The 27968-nt window shown below is 32.5% G+C and overlaps 2 protein-coding genes across 3 annotated transcripts; one reads left to right on the top strand and one right to left on the bottom strand.

Moving 5' to 3' along the window:
* Positions 1 to 1931: 1931 nt before the first annotated feature.
* Positions 1932 to 9727, bottom strand: LOC121250806 (transcription factor TGA1-like). Its single transcript, XM_041150026.1, has 9 exons — positions 9456 to 9727; positions 8017 to 8182; positions 7857 to 7931; positions 7109 to 7168; positions 6758 to 6835; positions 6579 to 6642; positions 5126 to 5397; positions 4154 to 4373; positions 1932 to 2461 (listed from the first exon to the last, which is right to left on the bottom strand). Exons 2-9 carry the CDS (start codon positions 8170 to 8172, stop codon positions 2301 to 2303), a joined length of 1086 nt encoding a protein of 361 aa, XP_041005960.1. The 5' UTR covers positions 8173 to 8182; positions 9456 to 9727; the 3' UTR covers positions 1932 to 2300.
* Positions 9728 to 14032: 4305 nt separating this feature from the next.
* Positions 14033 to 27871, top strand: LOC121248851 (prostatic spermine-binding protein-like). 2 transcript variants are annotated; one of them, XM_041147453.1, is made up of 3 exons: positions 14033 to 14054; positions 25136 to 25265; positions 27231 to 27871. In XM_041147453.1, exons 2-3 carry the CDS (start codon positions 25146 to 25148, stop codon positions 27669 to 27671), a joined length of 561 nt encoding a protein of 186 aa, XP_041003387.1. In that variant the 5' UTR covers positions 14033 to 14054; positions 25136 to 25145; the 3' UTR covers positions 27672 to 27871. The 2 variants fall into 2 exon arrangements, with proteins under 2 accessions (XP_041003387.1, XP_041003386.1); XM_041147452.1 differs by lacking the exon at positions 14033 to 14054 and adding an exon at positions 24238 to 24542 and having other exon boundaries at positions 25127 to 25265.
* Positions 27872 to 27968: the final 97 nt, after the last annotated feature.

Here is a 27968-nt window from a genome sequence, read left to right on the forward strand (position 1 = left end):
AAGGGTAAAGGGAGGGCTTTGTGATGTTCGGGTTGAGGATTAGTTTTAAGGAATCTAGGGGATGGGGTCGAGGAGGTGTAATGATAGTTTTCTAATTCGGGTTTGGTGTATTTTGAGTAGGTTTTCGTGGGCTTTTGGGTCATTATAGGCTTTCTTGTATGGGCTAGGTGTTTTTCTTGTATACGTCCAGTATACTTGGTTACTCCTATTGATATATATATATATATATATACATAATATTATTACTTATCAAAAAAAAATTATTAGATCATGTTTTTAAATTCAAACTCTCTTCTTAGATGATCACGACTGAGTGTTCAGCAGATTAGTGTCACTACGTATATCAATCGAGTCCAACTCAAACTGATCGTCATCCTCTCCCAAATCTCTCTATAAATATCTCCAGTCCATGTTATTTGGGAAAAAAATCGTAAACCTCCCAGTTCAACACCATGATCGATTTTATGTCGAAAATTTTAGGAAGCAACACTACAAGGTAAATAACTTGATCATAAATTAGGATTACCATACATTAGCTAATTATATATATTATTATTAAAACCAGTTCCTTCGAAGCTAGTGTTTACGTACCACGCATGTTATGATATTTGTAAACACGTCATTCATTATGTTTCATTCTGCATATTATAATTATGTATGTATTATGCATCTCATGTTGCATAAGATACACAAGTTTTCATAAGATCAAGTATAAGATAAGTTCATAACAGTTAATCAAATGGTCATTCAGATGCATAGTACCAATGTAATTTCAGGGTGGGCATGCAAATCACATACTCAAGTGTGGTCCACCATAGTATGTTAAGAGTACTGCACAATCGGCTTCTTTTGCTGCAGCAGGGAAGTTAGTGCACAACCTTGCACACAGGGTTAAGTGTGTTGATCAGTCATATCAGTCAGATAAATCAAATCAGCTAGTTAATTCAGATAAATTAGTCATGCATAGCATAAGCATCAGTATGATCAGTCATGATTTTAAGTTCTCAGCATGAAGTATTTTATGAAAAATCTTATGTTAAGTATGTAACTATGTCTACGTTATGATGAATTTTTTACTGAGTCATCAACTCATTTTATTTATTTATTTATATTTTTAAACTATCCAAGGTCAGCATAATTATGACAATAGAGCTGGAGGAAGACACTTAGTCCAATGAGGCATGACAATAGCCTAGACCATGTATAGAAATTTTAAGTTATGATTTTTATGGTATGAGCTTTTCATGCATTCTCTTTTATGATCTCAGTATTTTAATAAATAATTACTTTATTTATAGAATCTTTGTACATGGTGCTTCTTTTAGAATAAAAAAAATATTTTTAAGTCAATATTCAGTAGTAGCACTCCAACTGTAGAAAATTTTTAAAAATGATTTTATTATTAATCGTGTGTAAGAGGGTATTACAATTTTTGTCCATCCTTTTATTACACCGTATGGATGGAAGAGAATAATTTCTATTTTATTTTTTAAAGTGTTGACCGCAAATCATTCTTTATACTCTGTAGGTTCAAATTATATAGTGGGGGACACTGATTGTTTAGTAACTATATGAGAGCGGAAGCCTCACTAGCAAATTACCCATATGGCCATCTTGGACCCTAATTACTGAATCCCTGTGGAAATGAAATGTTTTTAGCAAGGACTCTTATGTCATTAGCTGATCCAGAACAAAAAAAAAAAAAAGGAATCTCAGCAGAAAAGATTAACAAGTGGGATATTGGCTCTGATTAACCATTACATCAGTGGCTACTTAATTTCCTATTGGATATTTGGCTGCATTGTGTTATGTATTCTTGACCATGAACCTGAAAATAGTTCATCCATTTAGACAAAATTTCTTTGTTTTCAAATTAGTGGCATTTTGATACTACAACTCAAAATCAAGTTCAGTTAAACTATATCAGTTCGTTACGATAAAAGACGTTCATTTCAAAGCACAAAGAAAGCTTTTACAGAGTGCGCACTTCTTTCGAGACCTCCACACACAATACATCCAACAAATATATACATGACAGTTCCAACTCTAGAACTCAGATCTGAATCTTTGAATATATGAACTTTTGAGACAAGGTAACGTACGAGCAGTAAAAATTACCTTAATCACAAATTTCCCCTCGATAAAATGGCCATTTATATATACAAGTTCTCGATGGCTGGAGGCTGATTGAAAATTGTCAGCAACTTGGATCGTATCTTTATAATGACACTACTGAGAGGCAGGTATGCTGACCAAGGCATGCCACTGATTTTGAGCTTATAGCATCTTCTATGGTGAGACTAAGCAGGCTCACGAGGGCGGGTAGCCCAAAGTGAGCTCAAAGCTCGAAGGCGTTGGAAGTACTCACCCATGGCAAGCAGCCCTCGAGCTGCCTGGCGGATAGTCAGTATGCGGGACATCTGCTGCAGGGTTTCCTGCCGAATATGGTCAGCCTGTTCCAACAAAAGCACATTTCATCAGTGAATGTGGCATCAGATGTTCAGAAAGGTAATTGTGGTGGTACAACTTCCTATCAATGATAATCTGAAATCACAACCTAAATAATAAACAAACAGGTTGTTTCGATAACGAGTTGCTTCTCTATGATGAGATGCTATGACTGCAACGTATAGTTTAGAATGTTCTGAATTGCAGTAAAACTTCAATGTTAATCACTGCATTGCATAGAGATAATTATGTGATCACTCTATGGAACCCAATCATATTTACTAACACTCAAGTTATGACCTATCATTATAAAAAAATTATTAATCAAATATATTGTTTGACGGTCCTTCCAAAGGATTTCGAGAGCTCATCTTGTGTTCTATAGAGTAAACTAACCCAATTCTTGGTAATCTCCCACTCAATAACTTGAGTTAATATCAAAGCATTACAAACTTCCTACTGAAATTATTTTCCAATCCTCAAATGATCTACAGAAATATAATTTAAGAAAAATTTCGAAACTTTCAAGAGATTTATGAGAGTCTTCTAGTTTAGTTTCTTCTTTTTCCTGGGAAACGGGTGGGGTGAGGATGCAAGATGATAGAAATTCTTAAAATTGGAGCCTCACTGCGGCTTGACATGGGAACACTGTTTGCTCTTTTGAGATCCTTTCTTATTTCAGGAGAAACTTTCTAAGAATTTATGCCATTCCATCTCGATCGTCATCCAACAGATTAAAGAGATTCCAAAACAATTTTGTATAATTGTATGCAAGATCCACCATTTATTTCAACCAAAACCTGTTAAACCTTAGTTTTTTAATGATCAGAGCAACAGTGGACTATTCTTTTTCTTGGCAACCCTTATTGATGCAACGTGCGTCTATGGAAGTTAAAAAAAAAAAAAGACAAGACAAATAGAAAATGATCACACCTTCCTCGAGATTTTGAAATTTAGCCGAACCATAAAAGTTTGATAGAAAGGAAAGCTGTAAACTTTTATGATAAATATCCCTTCAACATAAAACTTATCAATGAAGAAAATAATGTAATCTAAACAAAATTAAGAAATGAATACATGAAACATGTAAGAATCTAGGACTTTGCTGCAAAGGTCAATGGTGAGTGGACTGGGTAGTTGAAATCTCACCCACAAAAGTAAAATATAAAAGAAACCTTTAATGGCAGGCACCACACTGCTTTACTGAATGAGGATTTGGCAAAAAAGGAAGGAATGTTAGAACACATCTCTCTAAACTTCAAATGCCATTAAATTTAAGATCTGAAACAAAACTGCCCTTCCATTGCTCAAGGCTTTGAAGATTTCTATGCATTTTGCTTATATAGCCTTTTTAGGTTATGCAATATCTCTGGAAAATGATGGGGATGGTTACGCGGACCATGATGGATAAGTGAAAAATTCCTCCCATTTTTCTTTCAAGGTATTTGTCCTACTCATAGAATCCATTTATATGGAATCCAAATTGCTCTTATAATCGGTCAGAAGAAAGTATTTTCAGTCAGCAATGGGCAAATTATAAACTAATAGATTGCATTCTAGCCTTACTTAATTGACAAGGAAGAACTTTAGTGATCTTAATAGAGATTTCAGAGAAGAGACTGGTGCATAAAGAAAGCAACACAAAAATCAGCCCCACTGTCGGAATTGGTTTGTCCATGAGAAAATGCAATGCATACCTCTCTCGCAAAGGCCATTAGAGCTTCCAACTTCTCCATCGCATTAGTCATCTGCCGGTTGCAACTTCCTTCACTCAGTTGACCAGCTGCTACAGTGTCAGCTAGAGTTTGCTGGAGTCTCTCCATACCTTGCGAAAGAGCATCTTCCGCTTGCTGACATGAATGTTCAAGATTAAAAACATCTGAAGATTGTTGTTCCGTCATGGGCTCAAGCTGAGGCCCAAGCACCTGTAACAACATCAATACAAGAATTATTTCATATTTGATTATGTAATTACAGAATAATGGCATTAAAAGAAATGCCCGCAAATTCTTCAATAACATGGAGAAGAAGCCCGAATTTAATACAAACTTGAGGTTGCCACCAGCCACGTTCAGTGCTTGGCCAGCCAAGATTTTCAGACATTATGCCTAGCCAACCCCAAACATGATTAATCAGATTAATTTTTCTTTATGTTTATATGATATGCTGATAGTAGGTTATGAAATATGCGTAACAGTCCCAAGAGTCTTTAGTGTTGCTGTGTATTGTTTAGAGTGCATGTCTGGAACCACAGTTGGGGGAGGGGGGCATTAGCCCTAGTAGAATTAATCACATATGATAAGCTTCCCTGGTGTTAGTAATAGATGGCGATATTTTCCACTAAAATGCACACATAGAGAGTTACAAACAAGCACAAAGTATACTATATAATAGCATATTCTATTCTTATGCATGCATGTATCTGTGCTTTTTTGTTCATTAGAATGTCAAAGTTTTTCGGTTGCTTCATATATATATATATATATATTCATGATTTCAAATTATGCACAAGGGACTCTTTTGATCAGTAGAATTTATTAAACTTTTTATTTGAACTGAAACCAAGTTTACAGATCTAAAAGTGCACTTGGATGATACAATTTCTACTCCAAGCTGTTCCTATGAATTGAGAAATGCATGAACCCCACATATTGATTGAAGATGATCAGTACATCACCTTAAGAAGTTTTGAAGGGCGAACCCCTCCAATCCACAAGAAGAAGCGCTCAGCTGATGTTTTCCACATGCCAGACATCATATAGAAGACATCAGCTCTTGTGGCAGTTGCTTTCATACGGAAAAGTTCAAAATAATGGTTCATGCCACTTTCTACTAGCATTCGAAGCTCTGTATCAGTTATATGAGCATTCAAAGCATTCCTCAAGTCACAAATCTGTCTATTTTGTTCTTCCATCCAGTGTCCATACTCCATCTCAAATGTAGTAATCCCTGCAAAATCCTTAGTGTTAGTTAATTCTAGAATACTATATATTGAAAAAATAAAGAAGGGGGCTGAGGGAAGGATACGAGAACAAAAATAAATGCACAAGATATAAAACCATAAAGGATATCCTCAGCATGCAGAGAAATCATACATGAAGATAAATAGCTCATTAAGGAATTTGACTGTGGTGTTACAACTACAATTCAACCTTCTGAAAATTGTGTTTATGAAGACATCATTTTTTGGTGGTGCACTAATGTGCATTGTGTGCGTGCATTGTGTGCATGTGTGTAGTGATAAGTTATAAGTACATAATCTTTAATTTTCTTTTGGTAAATGAGAATGACTATTGTACCTTTCCAGGTGGTAAAGAAAGTTGAAACTATCAAGGTTAAAAGGGAGAGCTGCAAGTACATGCAGAAAACAATCACAAGAAAGACAGATACATATGTGTACTTGTTGCTTGAAACATTTACACTGGACAAGGTGCATGGAGGTAATATCGTTGTATGAGCTGCTTTGTTACCTTCTTTTTTCCACCAGATTTGGTTGGATATAAACATGTGGACCTCAATGGAAAATGCATCCATCCAAATCATCCCACTTCCCTTTACCACCTAGCAACCATACAACAGAAATACCTCTTCCTCCCACCTTTTTCCCTTCTCAATTTTCTTCTTCCCTCCTCTATCCACCAAATGAAACATACTATAAAGGAATTAGCCACTTGTTACTAAGATTTCTCTATTTGCTAGCAAGAACTAGAAACCTAATAGCAAAACATGGAAGGCTGAACATTTGTTATGCTCAGAAACCTAATAAGTTCACTTTATTCAGCCAAAAATGGAAAACAAAAAAGTTCACTTCCCACATCTCGCATAAGTGATAAAGGGGAGAAATGCCTACTGCTTCTGTTACAGCCCTTGAACTTCAACTTGATAGCTCATTGCATGAAGGACATAACACTAACAATCCAAAATGCAACATTTATCTTTTCTCCTAATAGTATCACTAGGAACTTAAAATCAGAAAGCACTTCAGTACTGTGCATTTCATTGTATTCACCATCAAACACATCAGCTACCAACCAGTCTTAAAGACATGCAAAATAAACAACTCAGGAAAACATTGAGACTGAGAACATTAGATTCCAGGATAATAGATTTTGACATATGGATTAACATACCTGAGTTTACGGTCCCAGAGAACCCCAGATGACCGGCATCTAACCCACCACCTATATACAAGCCCTGCAGTAAAACATCAACTGCTTTTATATACTTCTGGGATGAAAAACATTGTGCTGATTAATAATAATACATCAATGCCTCAAAGATGACAAATAAAAGCTAATCTTTGTCAAACCTGTTGTCGGGCACGCTCAAGCTCTTGCTCTAATTGAATAAGTTTCAAACGACTCGTTTCCAACTGCTGAACATAGGCCTGCAAAGCAAAACAAAAACTTAATATGTCAAACCATTTCTCGCACGAAAAATTCTTCTCATCAGCCACTATTCACTACCCCACACCCCCATACCCTATGAAAAACACATTCACATCCTACAAAAAACACCCCCACATCCTATGAAAAACACCCCCACACCCTATGAAAAAGCTGTAGGTGTGGAGTGTGAAGTGAATAGTGGCTGATGAGTAGAATTCCTCTTTCTTGCACATATCTTGCATCGAAGGTCTCTATCTCAGTGTGTATTCGACCTTCTTCCGCAAACGACTTTTACGAGCAGCCTCACGGTTTTGTGCAAGACGCCTTTGTACCTGCAGATTTTGTGTAAAGTTTTAAACCACAACAGTTGTCGGTGCTGTATTGAGTTAATAATTAAACATGATCAGTAGTATGCCAAGCTTATGGGTTGAAATCCTCAATCATGAGCATATACACATCTGTTGAGATTATCCATATCACACAACGTGTTACCTTCACAAATGAATTAGTGGCAAACAATGGATAAACCCAAGTCATCATTCTCGATAAATTTATATACAAAACGCCAGATTTTCTTTCATATAAGCAGTCTAAACTGAAATATTTCACCAGTAGAAAGGCATTAAAGGTTATATATATTGACTAAATTTCAGAACTGCTAACTTCTTTAACAATTTTCAAAACAGCATATTATGAGAATATCAGTAAAGCATGCACCACAAAGAAATTAAAACAAAAAACAAAAAAAGGAAGACAGAAATCTAGGATGCAAATAAAAGTTTCAGCGTTTGCAGGCTTCTAAGCAAGATACAATACATTCAAACAAACCATATGCACAAGAGCAAAGCTAAAAATCAAAAAATAACAGGCATTAGAATGTGGCCAAGGGGGACTAAATCTAAACTAGCACCTTTTGGTGAAGTTCTTGGATGAAACCATTTTACCTGAAAGATTCCAGCCCTCCAATGCAAGGTATAAGAAAACCTAATTATCTTGCAAACCTTATATAATCACCCTCACCTTATCTGTGGGTTTTGTTGCTTCTTGGTCATATTGGTTAGAAGGTCCCTCTGTTCCATGAGAAGCATCCTCTGACTAAAATACCATATAACAAAAATGAATAAGCTCAAGGAGAATTTGACCCCAACTAACAAAACGCATAACCTTCAAACCTTTTCACCTGACTATCTAGTTTCACATCCTCCACGATCAAGGATGCAGACGCATTTAGATTACTGTTGCTTTTGAAGTTTTCTCCCCACATGCCAATCTGGTGGATAGGGTCATATACTCCTATCCTTCTTGAGGTGACAAACTGGGCTGATGGAGAGTTCATGCTCTTTACACTGATCATAGAGGTAACTCAATAAGCCTTTGGCATCAACATGAAGGTAAGAAAGATAAATGCATAAATTAAACATAGAAAAGAAGCATATTCGATCTTATAAGCTTGAGATTTCCACTTTTAGTGCAAGAACTCGATATAAATCAAGAAAAGCAGATGTGAAATGGCTGGTTAATAGTGAATTCCAAACGACAAGTGCCCAAACAATGTAATCCCAAGAAAACTTGAAGAATTAAACTTCTTTCCTAATTTTTGAAGCTCCTTGCAGTAGGAAATATAACTGTGCCAACAGTGAGATTCAGTTACCCTTCATCTGGATGTTGAAATTTTTTTCGTTATGAAACGAGCTTGAAGTGCATACTAATCACACAATATAACTCTTTACAATAGTGAGAGCTGCTTCTTGTGTCGGATGAGAACCAACTTGGGTAGGCATGCAAGAAAGGAATTAGAAGAAATCGAAATCAAACAATGGCCACCCTCGTGAAAGTGTCACCTCCAAAGCTTAAAAATACCAGCGGAGAGGGCCAGCCAGGAAAAATGCTCCTCTTAAAGCCTTTGCTATCAGGCCACAAAATACACACAAAGCAGAAGTTAGCTCTGCTTCAGGGACAAATTCAACTGCTTTTTGTCTTACTCCCGGGCTATAACAGATTCAATTCCAACAAACAAGATATGAAATTTTTATTTTTAAGGAAGCAAAATAGCAATGACCTATGAACTTTCATTTGAAAATACACCAGAAACTTCATGATACTTTGTCTTTGAACGAGAGATACATAGGAACTGACAGATACATGAACTACGAGCGGTAAAGACACTGAAAGTGACCAATTAACTGTCTACGAAAGGAAATTTCCCAATCTCTTTCTTCCATTGAATACACGACTCTACCATCTCCATCAAAACCAATACACACTCATAAGGATCACTGATTCAAAAACTTCTAAACCATTAGAAGGGGAAAAAAGGTCTTCCGTTCTACGAAGTACTATAACAGCAATCAAAGGACCAATGAAAAGTCAAAATAAAAACACAAGAGAACAGAACCTTTAAACTTCCAAATTATTCGCTACTTAAAACAATTAAAAAAACACTCAATAAAAGAGAATCAAACATTTCCTCACGCCAAGCTAAAGCTATTCTTGTTATTAACAACAAACACCATAAAAACTCAAAGTCCAACTTTCTTTTTTCTTTTCGTCACCCTTCCCGGCAACCAAACAGAGTCCAAGCATGGCCAATTTTTTTTTTTTTTTTTTTTTAAACCGAACCTGGATGAAAGCCAAAGCTCAAATCCCAGCCCTGGGAGCACAAAAAGCAAGCAGAAACCTCCTCCGCCCCAATCGAAGCCCTAGCTCTCTATCTCCTTCCTTCAAAACCCCAAGTCCCATCATCTTACAGCAGAATCGAATGAGAACAACGACAGCTTAAAAGCGACCTCCAAAACCATTTTTTTTTTTTTAAATAGTAATTTTAATTTTGAAAACACTGTTTGATTAAGAAATTAACAATTGCGAATAAAAAATTATCACAATTATTGAATAAATAAATAAAAATATCCCCATTCGATATATAAAAATGCATAGTAGTATTTGTCATTTCTGTGTCATCGGTGAGCTACGTAGAGTCGAAGATTTGTTGCATTTAAGCTAAGCGTCTTCGTCGTCGTAGTCATATTTCCACTACCACTAACGTGCGCACCGGATAGGCTCTTCCCGCTTAACCTGCGCACGCCTGGTGGCGGGGTGTGTGGATGACGTCATTTTTGGCGGGGTCGTTACTCAGAGTCGAATTTGCTAACGCACGCGCGGACCTCTCTCACAAATGAAATTTGTACGGTCATTTCAAATCTTCAGTGGCTCAGTCGTCATTTTCCTAAGGCACGTAATTACACGCGCTATATTGCATGTTGGGGATTGGCGTCCTATCATTTGATTCTTCGATTTGTTATTTATTTTTTATTTTTGTTGGGGTGGAAGAAAACTAACGGCTATTGGATGGGGACCAGTCGGGAATTTTAGAAATTGTGAAGGTCATAGAATGGAGAGGTGGGGAAATATAGAATAGGGTATAGATTTTTACCCCATAAATGATATAAATTAATGAATATTATATGGGTGGGTTGGGGCCACTGCAGAGATATGTGGAGAATGAATTGCAGATATTGACAAGTGAAACTCTCAACCTTATGTTTTGAAGTGAACAATTTGAATTTGCATGTGATTATAATGAGGCATTGGGCCTGGGTCCCCACCCAGGGCCCACTAATAAATAAATAAATAGTGGCACCAATTAGCAACTAATAATTGTTAGCTTGAAAAATGAATGTCAAGTTGTATCTATTCTTTATATCCCTCCTTTCAATTCTTATATATATCTCTACTTCTTTTATATATCTTTTATTTGCAGACTGTGATATATATATATATAATATATGTATATATGTATGTATGTATGTATTGATTACATAGCTAAGCCTCTATATATGTTCATATGCAAGCATGCATCTTTCATCTAGATAACATGTATAATATAATTATATATTATATATCATGCGATCAAGGGGTATAATCCATTTCCGTAACATGTGACACCACTTGTTATATCAATATGTAGAGTATTATTTAACAAAATAAGTGTGTGCGCATATATATATATATATATATATATATATATATTCTCATATGCATGAAATATCTATATATATAGACAGTAATTGTTGATACAAGAGAACGCCTTTTTAAAAGATTACGCAGTAGGAGTGGATCGAATTAATTGGCTCATATAGAATAAATATTAAGCCACTTATAAGCCCTCATGATGAGGTACTGTTTTATACAATAGATCATAAAATAAACAAAACCAAACAAAAGTACCGTGAATTTAATATGAAAAGAAATATAATCATAGATATAGATCAATAGTATACTGATATAATATTAATCTTAGAGCTAGCCGGAGTACTAGATTATTAATGCTTATAAGTTATCTTTAATTGGCCGAATGCTATATAATATATATATATATATATATATATAAGATTCGAATAATTGCAATATTCAATGTACGTAACCCTAATTTTTATATATATGTACGACTGACATAAGGTACAATTAAGTACTGAAAACATATATAGTATTGTTTTGTGAAAATTACGAATTAGCTAGGTTGAACTTTTCATCATTTCATGCAAATTGCAAACCCCAGCTTCTTCCTCAAGATTGCAATATTGGTTCATAAATTATGAAATACCGATCCTTCAGAGAGAGAGAGAGAGATAATAACTACAAGGCAAGCATACATATGATATGATAGACGCACTAATGCATCGATCAGACATCCCTTTTTCATATTAAATGGTATCTGAGATCAAAGGCGCCAACCCGGCCACATCATAAGGCTGTTTGTCACACAAGACATGCATATCCATTTAAACAAATATTTTTTTTCTTTTCAATTGGATGTTTTGGTGATCCTCCGACGTTAACTAATATAATTTGGCCCTTCGGATCCTATAGGGACAGAATTAGTACTCAACTCAACACCATGGATATTTAATGTTAGGATACAGTATATTTTTTTTTTTTTTCAACAAAAAAATGTGTGAGAGACTGTAAATAGCATTTCTTTTAAGCAGGAGCGACTCAAAGGCAAGGTAACTTAGGCACTACCTAAGGCCCACAAAATGCAAATTAAGGACTATTTTTTGCAATTGAACATAGTCCACATAAATCTATTATATATTCTCTTTGGAAAGAAATTCATAAAGTTTCAGTTTATTTTATACTTTGCTCTAAAAAATAAGGTCCTTACAACTTAAATTATTTTTTTAAAGAAAAAAAACCCTTGTGCTGTGTATTAAATACCAATTGATCTTCTCATGAGTACTATTCCATTCATATCGCATAAGAGTGTAGTTAATGCTTGAGAGTATAATAAATGAGGATATACATGTGATATAATATGAATAATATTTTCTAAAAATTTTAAAGTATGGTACTGTGTAAAAAAGACTGTTTTGGTCTTAAAAATATTTTAAAACATGGCATATATTCTAATATTTATTGTTTAAATATATTTTTATAATTAAACTAATACTCCAATCGAAGCATTAATGATATGAACATTTACCAAATTAATGTATAAATCATATTGCTTGTAGATTGTAATTGAATTTCTCGTAACAGTAGTACTAGTGTTCTAATCAACTCAACATGTGATCACAAGAATTATATGTGTGTGTGTATGAATCATACTATCTATTAAAAATGATATATTAATGAATGTTGATCAATAGATCATCAGCGTTTGTATCTTATATATATAGCTAGAGTACTCGTAAATGTTGATTTTAAATCATTTATATATATATTAAACATGGAGTATATCATTATATTATAATAATAGAAAAGCCTTATTTTAAGATTTTGCGTTATGCCTCAATTAATTTATTGAGGCCGTCCTGCTTTTAAGTTTCTAAATTTGTGTACGTAATAATTACTCATGATGTCTTGCATGCATTGATATAAAATCATGAGAGGTACAAGACGGATGGTCTTTACCAATCCAAATCAATATTATTATAATAGATGAAGTACTATAAAACAGAATTAAAAGCGGGCAAATGACTAGTTTGGATGGTGAGTTTATACTATAAGAATTGAGATAAAAATTAAAAGTTAAATAAAATATTATTAAAATATTATTTTTTAATATATTTATTATTTGAGATTTAAAAATTTTAAATTATTTATTATATTTTATATAAAAATTTAAAAAAATTATAATAATTAAATGAAATAAGATGAGATGAGATGAGATTAAATATTCTAAATCTAAAAAGGATCTAAAAGTCTAATCATTAATTATTATGTGGCAAAATCAAGGAAAAGATCACATTCAAAGATCAAGACGGTTGCATGCATGCACGCAGTCTATTGTTTTGGCCGCACGATCCTTTGGTGTTTTCATTTCCAGTATAAGTATTAGAATTATTGGGCGTTTCGGATATTTGACTGCTTAATTTGTTGTATTGTTTGCGTGGGCGCGCGGGCCAAACATGCCATTGCCAATGAGAATGAAGTATTTTGAAAACCCTATGACTCAAGTGATGCCACGCGTACATACGTACGTACGTGTAGTCGTTTAAGACAGAAAATCATGGTGGCGCATAAGCTGGCTCATGCTTAGGACGCACGATCGTAGAGCTAGCTAGCGGCGCAAGCCTTACGTCAATTTGATGAAGCCACTTCAGCTGGCCGTCTATTTTCATTAATTAGATCCGTTTAGATTGAGAAATAATTTTAATTCATTTCATTTTATGTTATTATTATAATTTTTTAAAATTTTTTTATAAAATATAATAAATAATTTAATTTTTTTAAATCTTAAAATAATAATAATATTAAAAAATAATATTCTAATAATATCTTATTCAATTTTTAACTTTTAATTTTAATCTCAACTTATTTTAAGGTTGTATTTAGATGTTGAGTTGAATTCAATTGAATTAAGTTCTTTATGAATAGTAGTGAGTTAAATAGTAGAATGAGTTAAATAGTAGAATGAGTTATGTAGAGTCTATCTAAACTGAGTTTAAAGTGTGTTTGGATATTAAGATGAGTTTAATACTTTTTAAGTAAAATTAAAAAAAAAGTTTTGGATCTCACGTATAAAAATGTTTTAAGTTGAAAAAAGTTATAGGTCTCACTTGTAAGAAAGTTTTAAATGAGATGAATTTAATAATTTGAGAATTATGTATTTAGATGTTAGATTTAGATTAAAGTTAGACTAAACTCAACTGAATTAAAGAAATCAAACACAGCCTTTATCTCAACTCACTATCCCGCTACCTTAATCTTGCTGCAAGATGCACTGGCTACGTACTGAAAGTTGGCTAGAGAGCTATACATAAAAAGATCAACTTGAAGACATAATGTACAAAGATGGTTGCAAAAATAGGAGAGTGATTCTTAAAAGAAAAATAGATTATTTGCTATTAGTTATTTTCTATTAAAATGAATATTTTTAATCAAAATAGATTATTTTTATTATAAATAATTGTTTTTATAATAAATAATTCATCATAAATATTTTTTTTCATAATAGATCGTGAAAAAAGAAGTTGGAAGAAAGATCCCTTCTCTCCGGTGAGCGCCTGTTATAAATAAGGATTGTATCGAAACTATATATATGTGTGTTCAAAGAAATTTTCATACGTATTTGTGAGGAAAAAAAAAAGAAAAAAGAAAATATGGACCATGCTAGAGCTACAGAATAAATCTACCGAAAAGTTATACACTGTATAAATTTTTTTTCCTTCAAATATTTTTGTAAACTCTTTAGATATTTAAAAAAATTATAAATTCATTAAAAAATATTTTCTTAATCATTAAATAAAAAGGAAAAAGGAAAAAATAATTCGGTATAAAATTTCAATTTAAGTGTTTTTGGTATAAAAAAAAAAAAAATCGGTATAAAAACCATTTTTTTTTTTTTCACAGGACTGATCATGATCATGATTTACATACTCTACGTGCCTAGCTGGTTAATTGGTTTTTATACATACGAGCTAGCCCATATGATCAGATGGTAAACTGCATTCCATGGTAGGACGTGATAGCTAGCTGTGTAGATGGGGGGAGAGAGAGAGAGAGAGTAATTGGCTAGTTGCAGTACCAAAGTCAACCCTTTATTTTTGGCATGCAGCTGTACTGATCATGATATGTCAAACTATAATGTGAAATCTGTATTTCATAATGAGTATAATGACTGATTAAAAGTGCTATAGAGTCATTTTGCAGATAATACAGTAACCTGTAATTCAGTCACCTTTTCTAAGTAATTTTCCACCACTCAAATATATAATTTCAGTTTATTACAAATTACTAGTGATCAGAAATGATCTTTATCTTTTATCCTCAAATTACGCTTTCTTATTTAAAAAAATCTAATTGCAAGTAATTCTGCATATTAATACATACAAACATTTAATATGATTAGTTAAAAAGTAAATTTTATTGAAAATAATATTAATTTAAATTTAAAATATAAAGGTAACAATATTAATACGCAGATTAGTACATAAACTTACTTGTATATAGTAAAACTCTTCTTATTTATTACCAAAACTTGACTATGAACCCAATCCCCAATTTATAAATGTAGAAGATAAAATATAATAGAAAGAGAGAGAGAGAGAGAGAGAGGGGTTCGAACTTTATTATTGTCAACAATTCTTGAATATATATGAAATATGTTCCTATTTATAGATAATTAATGAGATTAGAGAAATAATAGAAATACAATAAATCGATAATACAGATTGATTTGCACAATAAACATATATATGAATTATCCATGATATCCTAATTACTATCACTGGTGATTTAAGATCTTTTATATTATGACTAGAGGGACCTTTAACTGGTACAAGTTGCATGTCATTTTTATTTTATTTATTTACTCTTCATAACTTTTTTTGCATGATATTTAATTATAAAGTACTGGTCTCCCAATATGTACGTCTGTGTATAAAGAGAAACATTACATGAATAGAGAAAGTGGCTCCAATTAGCTGTTATTGTCCTACATGAAAATTCATCAAAAAGATAGAAAAATACTCTCAACTTGTTTGAGAAAAAGAAAGCAGAACTTGAATTTTACAATATATTAGTTATTGGATATGGCTTGGTTTTAGGTTTGGAACCACAAATTTCATGGATTTTGTTAATATTTCTAAATACTGGTTAATTGCCTTTGCCAGATCACAAACCTACCTAGCTAGCTAGCTGCCACCTTCCAACAGAAAAGAAATGTAATTACAGACCCACTTTTTTTCTTTTATGATCCTTATCTGCCTATTAGACAGAAGAGAATCTCTAGGCCTAAATATTCCACAATGCATGGTAATGGATACCTCCTTTGTTCCGAGTCTTTTGAAACAATTTCATGGATTTTATTTTTTTCATTTTTTATTTGAGATTGTGGTTTTGAATTCCAGACTTTTATTTTAAAAGTTATGAATTATGTCAACCAGACTACATATCTTTCACAAAATTTTGTTAATATTTTTAAATATTAGTTAATTGCCTTTGCCAAACAAACCAGCTAGCTACTACATTACTTTAGAATAGAATTGTAATTAATTACAAACCCACTTTTTTCTTTTATGATCCTTATCTGCCTATTAGACAGAAGAGAATCTCTAGGCCCTAAATATTCCACAATGCATGGTAATGGATATCTCTTTTGTTCCGAGTCTTTTGACTTGTAAAAGAGATTTAGGATTCAATACTTCTTGAACTTTTTTTTCCTCCTTTTTTGCTTTCTAGTCATACTTTATGGAAAGAAAGTACCAAACAAGTTTGATGCATATCAACCGAATTCAAATCTGCAATCCCTTTAGTCAACTTGGATTTTAGCATAACATCACCAAGTTACATACATCATAATAATGCTGCCTGTGAAAACAAGATTAGGAGGGTTTGTACTTGATGTCAGAGCTAGCCTTTGTACATATATATTTTTAGAACAAAATAATAATAATAATAATAAAATTTGGTTTCAGATCAGGGTTCAATGGCATCAATATGTATCTATTACAGGTCACAATTATAAGCAACTGTGATATATATTGTGGATATCATGAACTTATATACATATCTACTCAGGGAGAAGAAGCTTTAAAAAATGAAGAGAAAGGATAAGTTTAAATAATTAAAAAAAAAAAATTAGGTCATGCATGGTGCCAATGTTCATATGTGTAAAGTTACAATGATGGTGGTGGGTGCCTCTCAATGGTTGGCTGATTCTATAGTGATTTTCCCTCTCATATAAATATATATATATATATATGTATATGTATTGTATATATTCTGATATGTGACTTGTGTTATTTTCTTTGAATAACGAATCATGATCATCAGAAACGTCACGCAAACACTTTGCTTTTTCCTTTTTGTGGTGTTATTCTTCAGTGCAATCTAAAGTGGCTTGGCACTAAGAATAGCTAGTGTGGTTTCACAAATTTTGGAGATTGAAGAAAAATTATGAGAATTTATTAGATTCTCTACCAAATTTTTTGATGCCATTTTGCTTTCTGTCTGTGTCTGCCTCTCGATGGATGACCATCTGAATCATTTTTGTTCACTACCTAAATGGAAAGTCCACCATATGCATCAGGATCGAAGAGCACAATGATATTGCTGTTTCATCGATCGAGTACTTGCATTCATGGCAGGCCTCCTTCCTTTTGTTTTATTTTTTTCATTACTACATGAGGTGGGGTCTTGGAGATAAGAATTATTTAAAGAAAATTAAAGTGATTGCTTCTGTACAATGATACCCATTATAATATGCAGCTAGTTCATAACATCTACTACTTTATTTCATTTTGGTTGTGCAAATATTCCAATATCATTCACATCTGCATCATGCATACTGTATTTCTTTGGGATAATTTATTAAACATTGTAATAAAATACTATGAAAACTTTATGCTTTCAATTATCTAATAGTGCTAGCTAGATTTACATTTTCTTAATTAAGAACTACTCAAATATTCAAGAGCTTAGCTAGATGTGTACATGATTATGATTTTTTTTTAGTTGAATTGGGGGAGAGGTGTTTCGAACTCCAGACTTCTATTTTGGAGACCGGAATTATGTCAATCAGACCATAGACCTTTGGCAAACCTGTGCATAATTTTTAGGATCTACAAAGGTTATATAAAAAAAATTAAAAGTACTGGGCTCTTAGTGAGCATGAGAAGCCAATATATATTAATTGTAGTTTTTAACAAGCGTGTAATCTAATCTAATCTGCTCCAAAATAAATAATTACAACATTATCAACAAACGCTACCAAACTAAGATTATTTAGTATATTTTATTCCACGTATAAAAACCACAAAATCTCCATATACAACAAAAAAAAGAGGAAACTTATCACTCCCAAAAAAAAAAAACAGCTCGATCTAATACTTTTTAGAAAGAAAAAGTTTGCAAAATTAATTACAATATTATATATATATATATATATATATATATATATATATATAAAGAATATGAACAGATTCACTTATCCACTTAGGTGTAAAGCGGGCACACTTTTGTCAACTCTTGGAATGGAATGCATCAATTATAAAGATGGCCTGGCAGGAGTCATATGAAAATGCATGCATATATGGATACACTTCACTCTTTGTCGAAACTTTTAAAAGGCAGTTAGTTAGTATCAAAGTACACTTGAATGTCACATATGATCGATGCGTGCTCTGATGGCACCACCATATGATCATGCGTCGGATAAACGTCTCACCCATCCGATCGTACAAAAGTAAAAGGTACTGATGCAATAATCTATTTTTTTACTCCCATTTTGTATTTGTTTTTGGATCATTCTGGGCTTTTAAACCCACGCACTACAATCCAGCCCAAGTTTGAAACGCGAAATTCTGAGTTGGGTAATGTTTTAATGGGCTATTGCCACAATGGGCTGGCTTCTTCAGATTCTAACTCATAACCTACCCAAATGCCAGGTTAATGATCTCCCAGCTACTGGTTTGGTTCAATTTCTGAATTTCATTCCCTTTTCATCCCTCGCATGAGGTATTTCTTCCGGAAAAGTTATTTATACACAATATTTTTCACAATAAAATATGTTAAATAAGAAGTAATTTTGTAAAACATTTTATAAAACTAACATTATTTTACAAAAATATCATTATCTTATAACATTGTTGTAAAATGTGTTATGAAAATGTGTTGTGTGTGTATCAATACTTTTTCTTTGGACGCTGAGAAATCAATGAGGAATTTTTTTTGGATTTTTTTTTTTAAATAAAGATAAAATCTTATGGGTTTTTGTGAAAGTTGTGGTCCCACGAAGATGGGTTTGGATAATGAGGATTGTTTAGAAATATTTTGAGAATTTTCTTATTATTTAAACTTTATTTTTTAGAAAAAATGCAAACTGAATTGGGGTTAACACTATCCATCACCTAGGGCTGTAACTGAGTCGAGCCGAGTCGGTCTTTGGCTTGCAAAGCTCGACTCCACTCAAAATACTTGAGCTCAAGCTTAAGACCGAGCTCGATTTTTTTTTTTATTCTTTATTCGAGCTCGACTCGATAAGCTAAACTCTTAACTCGAGCTCGAACTGTTTATTTTTTTATTTTTTGAATGAGATTTAATAATTAAAAAATAAAAAATAAATCTAATATTAAATTTATACAACTAACAAATAGAACCTCTATTGATTATAAAATTTTTAAAAATTTATAAATAATTAATATCTAACTAGTTGATATTTATCTAAAATAACAATATATTATATACCTACATATATTATTAATACATACATTTAATATGATAGCATAGATCTATTTCATATATGGTTCTCACATATTAGTATATGAAATTATTAAATTTTATCTACTAATTATTATACAAATGATAAAATATACTTATGAAGTATATTCACTATATAGACATAAATAATTAGATTACATATTATATATTTAATTATAAAAGTGGTATGCTTATATTATTAGTTACTACATATATATGTGTGTGTATGTATATACATAGATGTATGTATATATTTATCAATATATGAATGAGTTTTAATCGAGTCGAACTAACGAGTCGACTCGAGCATAAACGAGCGAGCCTTAACGAGCCTTAGCCGAGTCGAGTCGGGTTTTGTTGAGTATGTGTCATTTACAATTCGAGCGGGTATTTGTTTTCACGAACGAGTTTTTTTTTTACGAGTCGAGTTTGATTCGAGTTTAACCGAACAAGAACCGAACGGACTATCGAACAAACTGATTCATTTACAACTCTATGAGGTCACCTCTTAGAGCCACCAAGAGGTGAGATAATTTGGTAAGAGCAGAAGTGGGTTTCTGAAATAATTTTTAAAGGAGCTATTTGAAAAAGCACAATCATAAATGTAATTCTTTAAAAGGCCCCTAAGCCATTGCAAGAATTTCTGTTATTTCCCATAAAATTAAACATAATTAGCTCAGCCCAAGGTCCAAGCCACCTTTAGCATTTAAGAACACTAGAAGTGGTTAGCTATTTTTTGGCCAAATTTTGGTTAAAAAATTTACTTTTTTAAATTTAACAAACCAATTTTCAATAATATCAAATAACAAACTCTTTAAATATATAACTATTTTATTAAAATATTAATTTTGATATTTTTATTTATTTTAATTATAATAGTAATTAAAATATTTATCCGTTATTAAAAAGATACACATTAATCTTTTAACATTCATATTATTCCAACAGATATAATCGATATTTTTTACAATAATTATATTTTTCTAACGAATATATTTTTTCAACTACTATAAGATGTATACTGAAAAACATGGATACAATTTCGAAAGAAAGAAATTGAAAAGGAAGCCAAGGACAAAGTACAAACATTTAAGGAGGTTTAAGGAGGGGAAAAAAATTTGTTTATGTGGTTTCCAACACTACCCAGCTAGAGACTTCTCAATAAAACTTGCTATTCAAATATACAGAAGCAACCATTAAAACTAGAGAGGGCATCTCAACTGGTTAGCCTCTAAGGTGAATCTGAGTCCTTGTGAGTAAAGCCTGTATCATTATTAAGAGGTCCAACCCAGTACCAAAACCGACTGGATAACCAACAAGTTAAAAGAGGTTATTATTTAAATTTGTTAAAAGATAAATCCTCATATTTAAATTTGAATTCAAATAAATGATAACTACTATCCGATAAGAGAATAAAAATAACTCATAGAGTTCTATATAAAGGAAAAATTCAAGTAAATAAAGGGATTGAATTATTGTTATTATTATTATCATCTTCAAATCACTGACTTAGATATTGGAGGTGTTTTCTCGAATTTCGTGCTCTTTACTCTTTAGTTGCAGATAATCGTAAGGTGATGACAGTGAAATACGTGCATAAAAAGAGCAATACACAAATCATTTAACTGTTAATACTATATACAATGATTGATCCAGAAGCTTCAAATATTACAAAAACAAAAGTTGTCAATAGAGAATATTTAATGGATGAAAGATTCAAAGGTGCAGGCGATGATCATGTGTTGGTTCTAATGGTTGTCACATAAAATAGATTATTTTATGGCAAAAAAATAATTTGGCTGGCAATTTGGGTTGACTAGATTTAGGTAGCCAAGAACATGATGGACAAAATTACTATAGATTTAGCTAATTTGATGTAAATGTATTTTAAATAAATTAGTTAAATCTTAACTAAATTTTAACTATATCTCACTACAACTGTCATTCATCAATATATCTTGAAGTTTGGATTATCAACACCTCTTAATTCATCATTACAACTTTTTCAAATCTTAACACAAAATATAATAAATAATTCAAAATTTTCAAATCTAAAATAATAATAATATTAAAAAAATAATATTTTAATAATATTTTATTATTTCAACTCAACTCAACCCAACTCATTTCAACATCCAAACGTAGTCACAATTCTATTTCAAATTAAAAATAGTTATAATAAAATTGAGATTATTTTTAATGAAGTGACACAATTATATATATATATATATATATATATATATATATATGTGTGTGTGTTCTTTTTTTTGTCAAGACAATTATATAGGTTGGTTGTAAAATAAGTTGTAAGTGTAACATTATCTATACATTTTCAGTAAAAGATATTTAAAAAATAACATTAGTATTTCTTAAATGGACTTGAGTTTTTATTTTTATATTAGTGATAAAGTCTCCGATCGAGACTCATTTAAAGCGAGATGTTAGACCTACTAAGAGAATTAAATAAAAAAACGAGAAAAAGAAAAAAAAAAAAAGGAACTATTTCATAGACTTAAATGACTTGATAGGTAATTGATACGTTAGATTGTAAGAACTTATGCCATGAAATTTAATTTGAAGTGTTAAATGTGAAATAGACAAAGATCTCAATTAAAAACATTTAAAAATAGGGAATTGCTACATATACAAAAAGATTATACAAAATAAACTCACAAACTGATGTAGTTTCATAGAATACTTTAAATCTAGTTTATAATAAAATTAACTTTACAATCTAATGTCTCACATCAAGCTACATCAGTTTGTGGGTTTACTTTTATGTAATCTCTTTATAGTTAAAGTATTTTCTTTAAGGAAAAATCTAATTGTAAGTGATTCTGCGCAATAATACGCGCACTCATTCAATATGATTGGTCAGAAAGTAGATTTTATTGAAAACAATGCTAATTTAAATTTAGAATATGAATGCAACAACATTAGTACACAGATTGGTTCGCAAACTTGCTTGTACATAGCAAAATTATTTCCTTAAATATAAGGAAAAGTCTTTTTACAAGCGAGTTCGCACACCAAATCGCATAACAATACTAACATGTAAGGCATCCATTTAATGAAATGGTGCGAATTAAAGACAAATAATTTTTATGACAAAGATGACTTTTTTTTCTCTAAAAAAAATTATTTTCAATAAAAAAAAAACCATATTTGCATTGATATGCGGTTTGCCGCTTGTACCTAGCAAAGTTTAATGGAAAAATTTAGTTATAAGCAAATTTGTGCATCAATACGCGTATCAATGCTAAGTGAAAAGGTAAACTTTAATAAAACGGTGCGGATTTAAAAATGAATATTTGACAAAATAGTCTACGTCAATATTGATGCACAGATTGATCCGTGAATCCACTTATATGTAGTATGTAGAATGGCTCTTACCAAATTGCTGGAGGGTAGCAATAATTTGTCAGAGACAAAAAAAAAATCAAAATTTCAATTTATATCGACGTATAGAAAATATATTTAAATTCCTAGGTTTAGGGAAAGTAATAATGTAGATAAGAGATAAGGGTTAGAATGATTCAAGCTTTGTCGACATTGGAAAGTACAAAGAGTTGCATAGACTCATGGAGTCGAGTCGAAGATCCAAGACGAAGATAACGAAGAGGTGATGTGTGCGGCGTATAGAGTTTCGATGATACGTAGAAAAAAAAAAAATGATACACTGCTACTTTGCTATAGATCGAAGACCAGAAAATTTATTGGTGTGAGGTGTTTGAACCGATAGGTTTATTCAAGTCATTCTTTTTACTTTTGGATTTTTTTTTCCTATTTAAATTTTTGTCCTCACCATAAGTAACGACAATATCATTTATGAAAAAGAACTAAATGATAAGTTCCAAGGACTCCTTGAATCCCACCTGTCCGATTTTTATTTTTATTTATTTTTTCTTTCTTTCTTGCATTGAGATCATTGGATCCACCTTTATATTTCTTCAATTCTATCCCTAGAAGCCCAGTCCATTCTTTCCTCACAGGACCAAAAAAAAAAAAATAATAATAATAATAAAATAATTTATAAATAATAATATTATAATTCGAATTAAAAATTTATTAAATTTTTTTAAAAGAAATAGAAAAAATTAAATAAAAAATATTATAAAGTTAAAATATTATTTTTTAATATTATTTTATTTTGAAATTTGAAAAGTTGAATTGTGTTTTATTTTTTGTTTAAAAATTTAAAAAAGTTGCAATGATTAATTTGAAAATGTTTATATTTAAATAATATTTGAGAAGTAAATGAGATGAGCTTAGATCTCGTTTGGATAAATAAACGATTTTATCTTATATTATCATTATAATTTTTTTAAATTCTTACATAAAATATAATAAATAATATAAATTTTTTTAATTTTAAAATAATAATAATATTGATTTCATCTCATTCTTGAAACTGAATTTGAATGAGATGAGATAGAAATTATTTTCAAACATCCAAGGCTCTGAAGTCCGAACCAAAAGAATATAATATAAATCCTCGTTAAATTATAGTTGAGTTAATTAATTGAACTATGGTTCAAATGCCATAAACTACATTACACGTGACTCGTGTGAGACTTTAGAAAGAGAGGAATAAATTTTCATTTATATTAAAAAAAAAACAAACATTTTATTTTATTTTCCAACAATCTATAGAGTAAAAAAAGGGTAATAAAACCCACACTTGTCCAGAATCGCTCTCATTGGGCAACCCGAAAATCAATCCGTTTACACACCGTGAGGACCCTGCCCGTCCTGCCCGATACCTGACTGAAAAATTACGGGCAGTCAGTCACCACCAGTACTCTCGCTTCCCCTGTCTCTCACTTCCCCCCGTCTCTCTCTCTCGCCCTTTGAGGCCTCTGATATTTCTATATCTTGCTCTCTCTGTCTCTAGATCACGATCGGACGGTCAATAATGCACGGACTCTCTGCTGCTTGATTTCTCAAGTTTTAGAGTCTGAGACCATCAGATCCAGCATCTCCTCGCCCAGATCTTGCTTTCTGGTATGGTTTCGCTTTCTGATTCTTTATGCATCTTGCGAATTTATCGCCTTTGTATAGATTTTCGCTTTGATTTCTAGCGGTTTCAGCTTCGCCCCTTAATTCCTCGCTTATTATGCAATTTATTGTGTTAGTTTCTAGCTTCGTGACAATCTCGAGGTATCAAGTTTTGTTTTGTTGAATATAATCCCGATTTGTTTGAATTATATGATTTCCGGCCAGTTTTGTCGACTTTTGCACCAAAACCTCCTTATCTTCCCTCGATTATGCTATATCCGGTAAAAATACGGCTTTATTCGTCGCCGGAGGGTTTTCTCTAAGCTGAAAAGTGGCCGTTTGTCTTTTTCTAATACTATCCGTTTGAAACACCTTTATTTTCACTCATTTCTTTATTTTTTATTTTTTTGAAAATTTTTGCCCAGATTAGAAATATATAGTTTGGCTAAGAATTTTCAGTGTCCGTCTGTGTGACGTACATGGCGTAAGATCCAACGGCTGCGATGAGTTGGTAACGGATCTGACGGTGGCAGCTCACGTATTTACTTGGTGTTTCCTCAGGTAATATATATATATATATAATATTTATATATATATTTCGTTTGCGGCAAGATGGAGGCGAAGCATGGTTCAGTGGTAGCTACACTTGGTTTTGGTGCGCTAATGTGCGCCGGGGAGGCTTTAGGGACCTTGCTGCTCTCGGCTCTGGTGAAAACCCTGCTTTCCGCAACGGTAACTTTATTGACTTCTATTTTTAGGCTTAGCTCTCTTTATTTTCAGTTTTGACAACCTTCCGGTTCGGAATGTTACGGTTAGGTGGCGTATGTCCTTTTTCTCTGTTGTTTCATGTTTGTCTTATGGGTCATGCTAATATTCACCGATGGTTTAATTTTCTTTATCCTGCGCCTTTCTGCCGTAATTTATTAATTATTATTATTTTTTTAAGTATAAATCTGATTTGTCGCCGGTTGTTTGCTTTGCGCATCCTAAACTTAAAGCTCGGCCGGGTTTGGCTGTCCGAGACCGGCGGGGTAAATAAATGCCAAGCAAAGTAATTGGATGGTTTATGGGTGTTTACTAACGTGCGCTGTGAGTAAAACAAGTCCGGAAGTGGATTAGGAAAATGAATATTAATCGTGGTTTTGGGAGTGGGCTTGAGTTCGTTGTTGTCGCACGTGGTACCCACCCAACATAAAACTAAAAATCTTTTGTTGTCCTTTTCTGTCGAGGAAAAGATCAAAAGCCTAGCGGATTCGGTTCTCTTTTAAGTACGGGGGCCTCACTGCTTTGGTAGTAGGAATATTCTCTTGGAGATGCCTGTTACCAAGTATTCAATGATGGAAAATGTTTTGGGTCCGACAATAGGTTGCGATAGTTTTTTTCTTTTTTAATAATTAAGTATTTTTTAATGATGTGATTTTTTTTAAATGTTTAAGAGGGTTTAAAAATGAATGAAAAAAAATAATAATTAAAGGAAAAATAGTCTTGTCTGTGACTTTCATCGTGCTACACCCTCGGTGGGTGTAACAGTGTCCTTCAATGTTTTCTTATTAGGAAAAGGTAGTGCTACTACTACTGATATTGGGTCCCAATTCTGAGTCAGTCTCGACTCTCGAGACGTGTAATTTTTTTTTATACATTTTTTTAATTTCCTTAAGTATTAAAAAAAAATTCACAATATTATTAAAAAAACATTTTTTTAATCGTTAAGTTAAAAATAATAATTGGGTGCCTCAAATGGTGGTGTTAGTGTATTTTATTTAATTTTTTTAAAATGTTTAAAAATGTTACCATGGGAAATTTGTGCCTTTTTTTTAAGTAAAAAAATAAAATTAAAAATTAAAATACACTAGGGATACTTTTGGGGGCATATTTAGAGGGCATCCTAGCATCACCCTTCTTATTATCTCTCTTACCTCCAAAATTGCAAAAAAAGATATTGAAAAATAAAAAACAAACAGTTATTTTATTTTTATATATCTTATATTTGTTCTAAGCGAAGTAAATAATGGGCATCACGTCCTGATGTAGAACTCTCACTACTTTTATTTTTGTCACTCGTGGAAGTAGAATTCGATTTATACCAGCTTGTGTACGTATTTGATATTAGAGAAATTTGCTGGTATAGAATAATAGCTTGAGCTCAAAGCAAAAGCTCGCACCAATCTCAGAACAGTCACTTGAGGCCTAAGCTAACAGAGAAACTCGATGCTCTAATAGTGAGCCCCAAATTGTTGAGTCCCAATTATGTGTTCTATTCTCAATTGTCGTTAAGTGGGGGGAGCCCTCCTCCTTGTCTGTAGTCAGGCTTGAGGCTACAATTGTCTGGTTTTCACCCTTTCAACCTTGAACAGGATAAGTTAATCTTTACATATTTATGATGAACTTCCAATGCCATGGATTTTTCCGTTCCCCCCCATGTAGCTGATATGTGATACCTTTTAGGGTGAGATTGAGCAGGTATATACTAATGGGGGAGCATTGTTGCTTTAGCTTACTGATGGAATATTTATGTCGTTTTCTTTTCTTGGATGGAAATTGTTTATGCATTTAATGATCATTTGCAATAACTGGCCTTGCAAAATTATGCAGTGCATAACCTTTTATTTTTCAGCATAGTTGCTTATGTTTCTTCACTGTTTATATTTCTATTTTGCCTCTCTCTCTCTCTCTCTCTCGACCTTCTATGGAACACAGCTTCAGGATCCTAACATCAAAGGAGATCAATGTACCCAATACCAAGACAATCTGGTTGATGCTGATGGAGATGATGGCAATGAAGATGACGAGGAAGATGATAATGATGGTGACGGTGGGTTTGAAGAAGGCGAAGACGAGCTGTCGTCTGAAGATGGAGGAGAATATGGTGGCAACCCCAACAACAATAAGAGTAACTCAAAGAAAGGTCCAGATGGTGGTGGTGCAGGTGGAGCAGAGGAAAACGGAGAAGATGGAGAGGATGATGAAGACGACGGTGATGACCAGGATGAAGATGAAGACGATGATGAAGATGACGACGAGGATGATGATGGTGGTGAAGAGGAAGAGGATGACGGGGTAGAGGGAGAAGAAGAAAATGAGGAAGAGGAGGACGAAGATGAGGAAGCACTCCAGCCCCCAAAGAAGAGGAAGAAGTGAATGAAGAAAAAGAGTGGAGCCTCCCACAAATACCGACTCTACGTGACTGTTGTCTGCATCCCAGGAGGAGGCATGTTTAGGAAGGTGGTTGTATGGGTAATTATATTTCTATTGCACGATTAGAGTACTGTATAACTATTGAGCTGCGGCAATGATAAATTTGACCAAAAAAAAAAAGTTATGGTTTCGGTTTTTAGCTACTTTTGGTCAGGTTCTAGTGTAGAATTTTTTTCTCTTTTTAAGTAATTTGGTTCGGTGGTTTAATTCAGTTGAGTGAAATTTGGGAAAGAATTGTAT

The sequence above is a fragment of the Juglans microcarpa x Juglans regia genome, chromosome 2D (genome assembly GCF_004785595.1).
Source record: "Juglans microcarpa x Juglans regia isolate MS1-56 chromosome 2D, Jm3101_v1.0, whole genome shotgun sequence".
NCBI lineage: Eukaryota > Viridiplantae > Streptophyta > Magnoliopsida > Fagales > Juglandaceae > Juglans > Juglans microcarpa x Juglans regia.

Coding starts and splice junctions, on each gene's coding strand:
- LOC121248851 (XM_041147453.1), top strand. CDS start 25,146: ATGGAGGCGAAGCATGGTTCAGTGGTAGCTACACTTGGTTTTGGTGCG. Junction 25,266..27,230: donor AAACCCTGCTTTCCGCAACG/GTAACTTTATTG, acceptor TATGGAACACAG/CTTCAGGATCCTAACATCAA.
- LOC121250806 (XM_041150026.1), bottom strand. CDS start 8,172: ATGAACTCTCCATCAGCCCAGTTTGTCACCTCAAGAAGGATAGGAGTA. Junction 6,643..6,757: donor TTGAGCGTGCCCGACAACAG/GTTTGACAAAGA, acceptor GTTTTACTGCAG/GGCTTGTATATAGGTGGTGG. Junction 4,374..5,125: donor GCCCTTCAAAACTTCTTAAG/GTGATGTACTGA, acceptor ATGTTGTTACAG/GTGCTTGGGCCTCAGCTTGA.